General features: G+C 33.8%; 2 protein-coding genes across 2 annotated transcripts in view; both read right to left on the bottom strand.

Moving 5' to 3' along the window:
• LOC111619129 (transcription termination factor 1-like) overlaps window positions 1-7,020 on the bottom strand; it is a 30,987-nt gene extending 23,967 nt beyond the window's left edge. The window contains exon 1 of the mRNA XM_023360795.1: window positions 5,319-7,020. Coding sequence (XP_023216563.1) covers window positions 5,319-6,818 — 1,500 coding nt within the window. The 5' untranslated portion in view covers window positions 6,819-7,020. The remainder of the gene's footprint in view (window positions 1-5,318) is intronic.
• A 1,410-nt stretch (window positions 7,021-8,430) lies between these two features.
• LOC111619110 (craniofacial development protein 2-like) lies at window positions 8,431-10,452 on the bottom strand. The gene has a single exon (XM_023360770.1). The coding sequence runs from the start codon at window positions 10,428-10,430 to the stop codon at window positions 9,444-9,446; it is 987 nt and encodes a 328-aa protein (XP_023216538.1). The 5' UTR covers window positions 10,431-10,452; the 3' UTR covers window positions 8,431-9,443.
• Window positions 10,453-10,751: the final 299 nt, after the last annotated feature.

Raw genomic sequence — 10,751 nt, forward strand, 5'->3', positions numbered from 1 at the left:
TCTTTCACCTGACTGAAAATTCTTTCTGTATAATGATTGAACAAAATTGGAGACAGCACACAACCCGGCCTTACTCCTTTTTGAATTGGGAAGCTTTGCGAACATTCTTTGCCAATCCTTATTGTAGCTCTCTGTCCCCAGTATAAATTGGCAAGTAATCTGACATCCTTTCCATCCATACCATTTTCTACTAGACATCTAATAAGGTAATCATGTTTCACATTGTCAAATGCCTTTGTATAGTCTATAAAACAGAGAAAAATATTCTTCTGTTTTTCCCTATATCTTTCAATAATAGTTTTCAGGTTGAAAATACCTTCTCTTGTTCCTTTATTCTCCTGGAATCCACTTTGTGTTTCACTAATGCCTTCTGTCCATCTTCCCTTGTTTCTATTTAACAAGATATAAGTTAGAACCTTTGCCACATGACTAATTAGGCTTATGGTTCTAAACTCCTCACATTTAATTGCTTTTGATTTTTTGGGGATTGGAACAAATATTGACTGTTTGAAGTCTTCAGGAAGGTATCCCAGTTCATAGATGTCGTTACATAACTTAGTCAGGGTTTTGATTCCTCCATCATCTAGAGCTTTAATCCATTCTGGTTCTATATTGTCAGGTCCAGCAGCCTTACTGGGTTTAAGTTTACCAATGGCTTTTACAACTTCCCATTTGAGTATTGGAGGACCTTCTAACTCCCTGGGAGACTCGATCTTCTCCCTGTCGCCTTGGAATAATTCCTTTCCATACTCATACCACCTTTTCATTATTTCCTCTGTCTCCAAGACTATTTTCCCGTTTAAATCTCTTATACCATGTGCCTGAAAATTCCGTTTCTTAAAAGTTACTTCTCTGATTTTTTCATGGAGTTCTTTTATTTTATTTTCTTTGTCCAAACTTTCAATTTCTTCGCATTTTTTGTTAAGCCACTCTTCTTTGGCCTTTCTACACTCTCTTTTTATAGATCTTGCTAAATTCTTATAACCTGGTTTATTTTTCAAACTTTTCCTATTCTCCATCATTGTTAGAATTTCATCAGTCATCCAAGGCTTGCTAATTTTCCTACTGTACTCTGGGATGTTATTATTAGCAGCTCTACTTATACATTTCTTAAAGGCATTCCATGCTTCATTAATATCCTCTATTGATTGATTATATTCTTTAATTATTTTATTCTTATTGATCTCCCTATTGAATTCTTCATTAAATTTTATTTTTATGTTCTCTTCCTTTAGTGTTGCTGAATTTAACTTCTTTGATACAATCTTTTGCTTACAGGTTTTTAGTTTAATTTTTGCTTTCACTACAACTGGGTTATGGTCAGAATTAATATCTGCTCCAGGATATGACTTGGCTTGTTTTATAATATTCCTGAATCTTTCCTTTATCAAAATGAAGTCTATTTGATTCCTGCATATGTCCCCTGGACTTTTCCATGTATACACTCTTCTCACTGGATGTTTAAACAGAGTGTTGGTGATTATCAACTTATTTTCCTCACAAAACTGAAAGAGTGTATCTCCTCTTTTATTTCTCTTACCAAGTCCATGTTGGCCCATGCATTCTGATATTTTCTCATTGCCCACTTTTGTATTAAAATCGCCCATAACTATGATTATATCATTTGATTTTGCCATTTCCACAGATTCCTTCATATTTTTGTAGAATAACTCAACATCTTCTTCCTCATGTCCAGCTGTTGGAGCATAAACCTGGATTAGTAGAATGTCTAAAGGTTGAGCAGCTATCTTTACTGCAATGATTCTCTCATTGACTGCAGTGAAGCCTTTTATTGATCTTGCTGTACTATTCTTCATTATGATGGCTACTCCATTTACATGTGCCTCTGCTCCTGAGTACATCATTGTATATTCATTCTTGTAAAGCATTCCTGAACCTGTCCATCTTTTTTCGCAAATACCTATAACATCTAGCCTCATTGACTTTATTTCTTGAATGAGATTATCAAGTTTTCCCAGTTCATACAGTGTTCTAACATTCCAAGTTCCTATGTTAAGTAGTACATTCCTGGTCTTCAGTTTGGGAACTTCTGATAGCATCCTCCCAAGTGGGGTTAAGATGGCCTCTTCACATTCTCTAATATTAGAGCCAAACTTACTATTCTCAGGACACAACTCCTCTTCCCTGTAGCGTACATTAGAGATACAGTTCGCAGGGGACTTGACCTTGTCTCTATAACTAATTCTTTTAGCGGTAGCAGTTCTCATGGTTTACTATGGTGGAGGATACGTGGTGAGGCTCCAATCTCTACTCTCTACTCTTCTCTACTCTCTCTCTCTCGTTTATATGGAGATTGCAGCCTATTCGCTTTTTCTCCGACGTGCAGCGCCACCTTAGTTGTTAAAGCGACCCGTTCGATGAATATACTGTTCTAGAAGGTAGACGTGATACCTCGAGGACAGGGCTCCAATCTCTTCCACGGTGACTGGCCACATCTCACTTTGGATGCCAAGAATGTGCCCTTAGTATGTCACCTACTTTGCTGTCAGGCCCATTACACCATTGATCTTTGATAGTAGATTCATCTGGGAGGCCGCTAGGGGATTTTGTGTGTGTGTGTGTTCAAAATCGAGCTCCTCGATTTCTCGTGATTTCGATAGGTTAATCTGTTTCTAGTCCAGTTTTTTTGTGGTCATCTGGATAGAACTTGTGATTGTGACTCTTCTGATACCAAATTTGATAATATGGACCCAATATTTTTGGAAATATGAAGACATAAAGTTTACGTTTTTTTCGGACCGATTTTTCGTAATCCCTACGACCGTTTTTCCGGAATTGTGAACGGTGGAGGACAATACATCGAACGGTGAGTTAGATCTCCAATTTTTGTGCATTTTGGTCCACCCGTTTTTCAGTTTTTGGACTTTTTCGTTTGACATTCGGCGGCCCGCATCGGGCCTACATGTTGACATCCGTGAAAAATCTTAACCGTGTCCGGTAGTGGACCATAGGTGCTCCTTACTGAATAATTTTGGAATACTTAATTCAAATAGAATTTGAATGGCGACGAATTAAACTTTTGAAGACTTTTTCCACTTCTACTGCTAACGGTCTGATAACGGTAATAACGGTCGTCAACGGACTTGAATCGTTGCTGATCTGACGTCATCGCTTTCTTACTGATAGTTTTCTTTGTTTTCCGAAGATAAAACTTCTAAATTAGACAGAAATAATGGAAGACTTTCGCCAGGATGCCGAACGCATTATTCAGGAGACACAAAAATATATCACTGCTAATAAGGATGACCGACTGGGGACTGCACAACATAAGAAGTTTATAGTGAAACAACTTAACAGGATGATTGAATTAACTGAGGCTGCCGTCAAGAAAGCTTGCATAACAGAGATTCCAAACAATAAAATAAGGAATTTAGCGACTACAGACGATATCAAAGAAGCCCTGGAGATTTGTAATAAAAACATTCAAGAGGCTGTCCATAATACCAAGCAAGAAATCAGTGAATTGATTAAAAACAATATTATACAGAGTAAAAATGAAACTCCTGTTCCATCTGTTCCGTCATATAGTGCAATACTAACCAGAGGCTTGACAACAATTCAACCAAAGCCAAAACCATCACCACCTTCACCTACCTGTACAATACTGGTTTATAGTGAAAACGAGAACTTTACCTCTGAACAAACAAGAGCAACTTTGACCAAAAGTGTGGACCCAACAGCAGCTGGCGTAGGGATAAAAAAGATAAGAAAAATTAACCAGGGGGGAGTCGCAATTGATGTTTGCGATGATTCAGATGCTGAAGTTTTGGAATGTTTATTGGAGAAAGTCTCGGGACTCAAGGCTCGTAGAGGAAACCTACAACGACCTCTTATTAAGATCGTTTCGGTTCCTAAGTCTATCACTAAAGATGATCTTGAAAAACACATTTGTGAACAAAATTATTTGGCGCTTCGTGTTGAAAAAGATGAATTTCCAGATCATGTTAGAGTTAAATATGCATTAAAACAAAAAAACAGTGAATATCTTTCATGGATCATTGAGGTCACTCCAAGTATCAGAGAACGATTACTTAGGGAGGGAAAGATGTACATCAAGTGGAGTAGTTGTCCGGTGTTCGAATACATTCCAGTTAGACAGTGCTTCAAGTGTCTAGCTTTCGGACATTTTGCAAAGGAATGCCCGTCCCCAAAACGTGTCTGCAGTCATTGCCAAGGTGATCACTTGTTTAAGGACTGTATAGATTCAGTATCTTTACCACGTTGCACCAATTGTGTAAAAGAAAAACGTGAACAATTCCATCACAACGCTATGGACAAAGAATGCCCTAGTTATATAAGAGTTAAAAACCAATATTTACAGAAAGTCACATGTAAGGACTAATCTATGTATACTGTTTTTTCTGAACATACAGATCTATTTTGTATTTTACTCTTGTTAACGAGTCTAGCTTTCATGTTAGGCTTCTGCCAATTGGTACAGTATATAATGAGCTTTGTTTATAACTAATGCAGTATTCTAAAGTATTGCGTTATACTGTACATTCTGGTCTCTTCTCACGTACCTCATGTTTGTTTTGTATCGTATTGTCTATTTTTATGTATTTGATTTCATTGTGTTTCGGGAAATACTGTAATTTTCTCTTGTATCCCATTAACTGTGTCATCAGGTAATGCCAAACGCGGGGCCTGGTCTTGTACTTATTTTTGGTACAATAAAACATAATGAATGAATGAATGAATGAGTAGATTCATCTGCTGCAGTGGCCATTCCAGATTTCATGCACTATAGAGTGGCACACCCTAACTACCAGTAGCGGATGGCACTACTGATACCCTCACTTAGTTTAGCCCACCAGCCGAGGCGGTTTCCCAGGGTGTGGCCATTGGCATGCACTACCAACTACTTGGAGCCATAAGTGAGAGTTGGGTCCTCATGGGGAACAGTCTACGGTGTCCACTTTTTCAGTGTGGCTGACACTTTCAAAAGTTACTACCCCTCTAAGAACCCCATACACCCCACAATTAACAATTAGCAAACAATTAATCATTACATCTCTATCTATGACTGTGTGATTTGGTTGATAACTGCTTTATTTAAATCATTTGACTTACTTGAATATGGAAAGCTTTTCAGAAAGTTTTATAAGAATATTGTGTTTGCAAAGACAAAGATTTCAATTTGAAAATATTTGTGCTCTGATACTACTTAGTAGGATTTTACAAATATCTGAAATATGGATTAATCATTTATCGAAAAAATTTAAATGTTATTATTATAAATATCTATGAGTTATGTTTTAAAAAATTATATTATCTAAATATAACTTATAAACTACCTGATTATCATCATCATCATAATTGGAAAATATTTCATCACTCAAATGTTCAATATCAACTTTCTCAACTTGTCCTTCATTGGAAGACACAGAAGTCTTTGTATTTACATTGACATCACCTGTTTTTAATTTACTTCCTTTCTTTTTACTAGTCTTTTTATTTTTCTTATGTTTTTCCTTATGCCTCGTATCGTCTTTTTGTGATTTATTTTTCTTTTTGTGTTTCTTGTCTTTCTTCTTCTTTTTTGTACTTTTGGAACTACTGGTAGCTACCGCAGTATCAGCTTCCAAACTTGCTTCATTTGTAGCACTTTCTCTTATAATATCTAAATTTTCAGAATTTGGCCAAACTTCTTTATTAATTGCAGTCAGTTGTAAATCAGTTTTTACATTTTCTTTATTTAAATTAGAACAATCAAATTCAAACAACATATCATCAGATTTTTCCTTGTTCTTGTGCTTTTTCTTTTTCTTCTTTTCATTGCCTTCAACAGCATCATTATTTACATTTTTTAAATTTTCACTTTCAAAATTTTGTATTTTATTTTTATTTTCTCCATTGTCTTTTTTCTTCTTTTTAGATTTTTTAGCACCAGTTATTTCTATGACTGTATTTTCTGAATTTTGCTCTCTCATTTCATTCAAATTTGTTTCAATGTTTTTATTACTTTCCATAGTTTTTGATACAGAATCACTAATTTCACCTTTTCTTCCAGCCAAATCACTAGTAGTCAATACATCTTTATTTTTATGCTTCTTTTTCTTTTTTGATTTTGTCAAATTTCCTTCTATTGCCGAACCTTTGACTGTATTGTTTACTTCGCTAACATCTTTCGCACCATCACTTAAATCACCCATTTCCTGTTTCTTACATGATTTTGCTGGACTCAAATTTAAAATCGAACTGTCAATTATACTGTTTATATCGCCAATATCTTTCACACTTTCAACAGTTTTATCCGTCTTTTTTCTCTTTGATTTTGTCGGACTAGTTTTTGTAGATGAAGTCATTTCTAAGGTACTAACTTCACTGTTGTACTTTACATTTTCAATCACACTAACACCTACATCTTGTTCTAATTTTGTACTTGTGTCTGGAAGATTTTTCTCTTCATCACTGTCCTTGGCATTTTCAACTAAATTATCTTTATTTCTTTTCTTTGATTTTGATGGAGTTATTCTCGAAGTTGAATCGTGTAACTGATTATTTACATCATCTTCAACCCAGTGTTCTACATGTTTTCTTTTCTTTGATTTTTTTGGGCTAACTTCTGCAGAAGAATTTCCCCTTATCTCATTATCCTTTATAATTTCAGTAGAATTAGTAATTTTTTGATTATTTATATCATGATCTTTAACTGATTCAATGTACACTTGCTCTTCATAAACTGAATTTTCTTTGGTTTCCTTAAGTCCTTCTTGTAATATATCTTTATTTTTTTCGTGCTTTCTCTTCTTTTCCTTCTTCTTTTTCTTCTTCTGATTAGCTACTTCTTCCATATCTTATAAACATTCCAATCAATACATACACATAGAAATTTAAAAAATTAAAATTTAATTTTACTGTCGTAAATACTTCATTATCGTATTATAATAAAATCATTTAAAAAATGTCTCTTTAAAGAATAAAACTTAATCTTTTCCATTAAAAATCGACATTTACTGTTCATTTCCCGCAAAATAACACGATTTGAAACTAACGATTTTCTTTTCAGTGCTGCCAGGCAAAACAAATAGCCCAAATTCCGCCTGAAAGTTTTTTTAAAATTAAATTTTGATTAATTTGTAGTTTTTGCACCATAATATTACGTATGAAATAATTCTCGAAATATTTATAGTAAAATCATGCAAAAAATATAATAATAAACTGATTTCAAACTTGAAAGCAAATTGTAATTAATTATAGTATAATTACTGTATATAAAATGTGTAAAGAGTCTATTCACGATCGTTTATGAAGATTAGTTTTTATGTTTTGAATAAATAAACACTATTGCAATTTGTTTTTGACAATATTTCAAATTTGATTTTATCGGATATATATATATTTTTTTACTTTAATTTTCCATCACATTTTGTAAACGTTTTTCATCTTTCCTCCGATTACTCTGCTAAAATTTTATTTTATTTTATTTTATCGATAACAAAAATCACAATTGAATCTTTTAATTATGTTAAAGTATAGGAATTTATAATTTTAACAATTGGTTTTAATTCGTGAGACTTTGGCAAACGTTATCGGATCTAGCCCGCAAATGAATTTAACGCCAAAGAGAGATGAGAAACGTCTGAAATCCAAATAACAATGATAACTCTGATATCAGATTAGGATTCGAACCCAAATCCTTCATTCCGACAAGCTGCTGTGCCATTTGAATTTAAATAAAAAAATACTTGCAAATTAATAATTATTAATTCTTATTAATTCTAAACAATCAATTTATTTCATTTTATTCTTTTTTAAAAAAATTTCACTAATTTATTATATTTTTTTCAAAAAGTTTTTTTTTAAACTTTCATATTACCTTGGATTACATATAATAAAATTGCAAAAACAAACTATTATTAAATTGTTAATTAATAATGTGCCATTAAATTTAAAATTACATCATTTAATTTCTTTTATTCACTTTACAGCATGTTAAATTATCAATTTATAAATTGTTAAAAGACAATTAAGTACTAATCTGTGTGGTTAACTCATTAATGTTAAAGCGTTAACTCTTCTTAAGAATGGTAATAATTTTAGTGTAGGACGAATATTTCTTATGGAATGTTGCCAATTAGGCCAAGTGGTCAAGGAAACTGGAACTTTTTAATTAAATACGGAGCCATTGAACAAAAATTGGTTAAAATTCATTTTCAACGCGTTACATTTTAACGCATCTGACTTAATTTACAATTTTTTTTATACATTAAAGAACATATGAAAGATAATAAAATGACAAAGTAGACATAAATTTAAATAGTCAATTCTTCCAAATTTTTTATCACAAAAATGAATAAATGACTTTATTAGTTTTTGCTGATTGAAGCTTGCTTTCTTTTTTATTTNTTTCCATCCATACCATTTTCTACTAGACATCTAATAAGGTAATCATGTTTCACATTATCAAATGTCTTTGTATAGTCTATAAAACAGAGAAAAATATTCTTCTGTTTTTCCCTATATCTTTCAATAATAGTTTTCAGGTTGAAAATACCTTCTCTTGTTCCTTTATTCTCTTGGAAGCCACTTTGTGTTTCACTAATGCCTTCTGTCCATCTTCCCTTGTTTCTATTTAACAAGATATAAGTTAGAACCTTTGCCACATGACTAATTAGGCTTATGGTTCTAAACTCCTCACATTTAATTGCTTTTGATTTTTTGGGGATTGAAACAAATATTGACTGTTTGAAGTCTTCAGAAAGGTATCCCAGTTCATAGATGTCGTTACATAACTTAGCCAGGGTTTTGATGCCTCCATCATCTAGATCTTTAATCCATTCTGGTTCTATATTGTCTGGGCCAGCAGCCTTACTGGGTTTAAGTTTATCAATGGCTTTTACAACTTCTCATTTGAGTATTGAAGGGCCTTCTAACTCCCTGGGAGACTCGATCTTCTCCCTGTCGCCTTGGAATAATTCCTTTCCATATTCATACCACCTTTTCATTATTTCCTCTGTCTCCAAGACTATTCTCCCATTTAAATCTCTTATACCATGTGCCTGAGAATTCCGTTTTTTAAAAGTTACTTCTCTGATTTTTTCATGGAGTTCATTTATTTTATTTTCTTTGTCCAAACTTTCAATTTCTTCACATTTTTTGTTAAGCCACTCTTCTTTAGCCTTTCTACACTCTCTTTTTATAGATCTTGTTAAATTCTTATAACCTGGTTTATTTTTCAAACTTTTCCTATTCTCCATCATTGTTAGAATTTCATCAGTCATCCAAGGTTTGCTAATTTTCCTACTGTACTCTGGGATGTTATTAGCAGCTCTACTTATACATTCCTTAAAGGCATTCCATGCTTCATTAATATCCTCTATTGATTGATTATATTCTTTATTTATTTTATTGTTATAGATCTCCCTATTGAATTCTTCATTAAATTTTACTTTTATGTTTTCTTCCTTTAATGTTGCTCAATTTAACTTCTTTGATACTGCCTTTTGCTTACAGGTTTTTAGTTTGATTTTTGCTATCACTACAACTGGATTATGGTCAGAATTAATATCTGCTCCAGGATATGACTTGGCTTGTTTTATAATATTCCTGAATCTTTCCTTTATCAAAATGAAGTCTATTTGATTCCTGCATATGTCCCCTGGACTTTTCCATGTATACACTCTTCTTGCTGGATGTTTAAACAGGGTGTTGGTGATTATCAACTTATTTTCCTCACAAAACTGAAAGAGTGTATCTCCTCTTTTATTTCTCTTACCAAGTCCATGTTGGCCCATGCATTCTGATATTTTCTCATTGCCCACTTTTGTATTAAAATCGCCCATAACTATGATTATATCATTTGATTTTGCCATTTCCACAGATTCCTTCATATTTTTGTAGAATAACTCAACATCTTCTTCCTCATGTCCAGCTGTGGGAGCATAAACCTGGATTAGTAGAATGTCTAAAGGTTGAGCAGCTATCTTTACTGCAATGATTCTCTCATTGACTGCAGTGAAGCCTTTTATTGATCTTGCTGTACTATTCTTCATTATGATGGCTACTCCATTTACATGTGCCTCTGCTCCTGAGTACATCATTGTATATTCATTCTTGTAAAGCATTCCTGAACCTGTCCATCTTTTTTCGCAAATACCTATAACATCTAGCCTCATTGACTTTATTTCTTGAATGAGATTATCAAGTTTTCCCAGTTCATACAGTGTTCTAACATTCCAAGTTCCTATGTTAAGTAGTACATTCCTGGTCTTCAGTTTGGGAACTTCTGATAGCATCCTCCCAAGTGGGGTTAAGATGGCCTCTTCACATTCTCTAATATTAGAGCCAAACTTACTATTCTCAGGACACAACTCCTCTTCCCTGTAGCGTACATTAGAGATACAGTTCGCAGGGGACTTGACCTTGTCTCTATAACTAATTCTTTTAGCGGTAGCAGTTCTCATGGTTTACTATGGTGGAGGATACGTGGTGAGGCTCCAATCTCTACTCTCTACTCTACTCTACTCTCTCTCTCTCGTTTATATGGAGATTGCAGCCTATTCGCTTTTTCTCCGACGTGCAGCGCCACCTTAGTTGTTAAAGCGACCCGTTCGATGAATATACTGTTCTAGAAGGTAGACGTGATACCTCGAGGACAGGGCTCCAATCTCTTCCACGGTGACTGGCCACATCTCACTTTGGATGCCAAGAATGTGCCCTTAGTATGTCACCTACTTTGCTGTCAGGCCCATTACACCATTGATCTTTGATAGTAGATTCATCTG

Source organism: Centruroides sculpturatus, unplaced genomic scaffold (genome assembly GCF_000671375.1).
Source record: "Centruroides sculpturatus isolate CEXI.00-Female unplaced genomic scaffold, Cexi_2.0 scaffold87, whole genome shotgun sequence".
In the NCBI taxonomy this organism is placed as follows: domain Eukaryota; kingdom Metazoa; phylum Arthropoda; class Arachnida; order Scorpiones; family Buthidae; genus Centruroides; species Centruroides sculpturatus.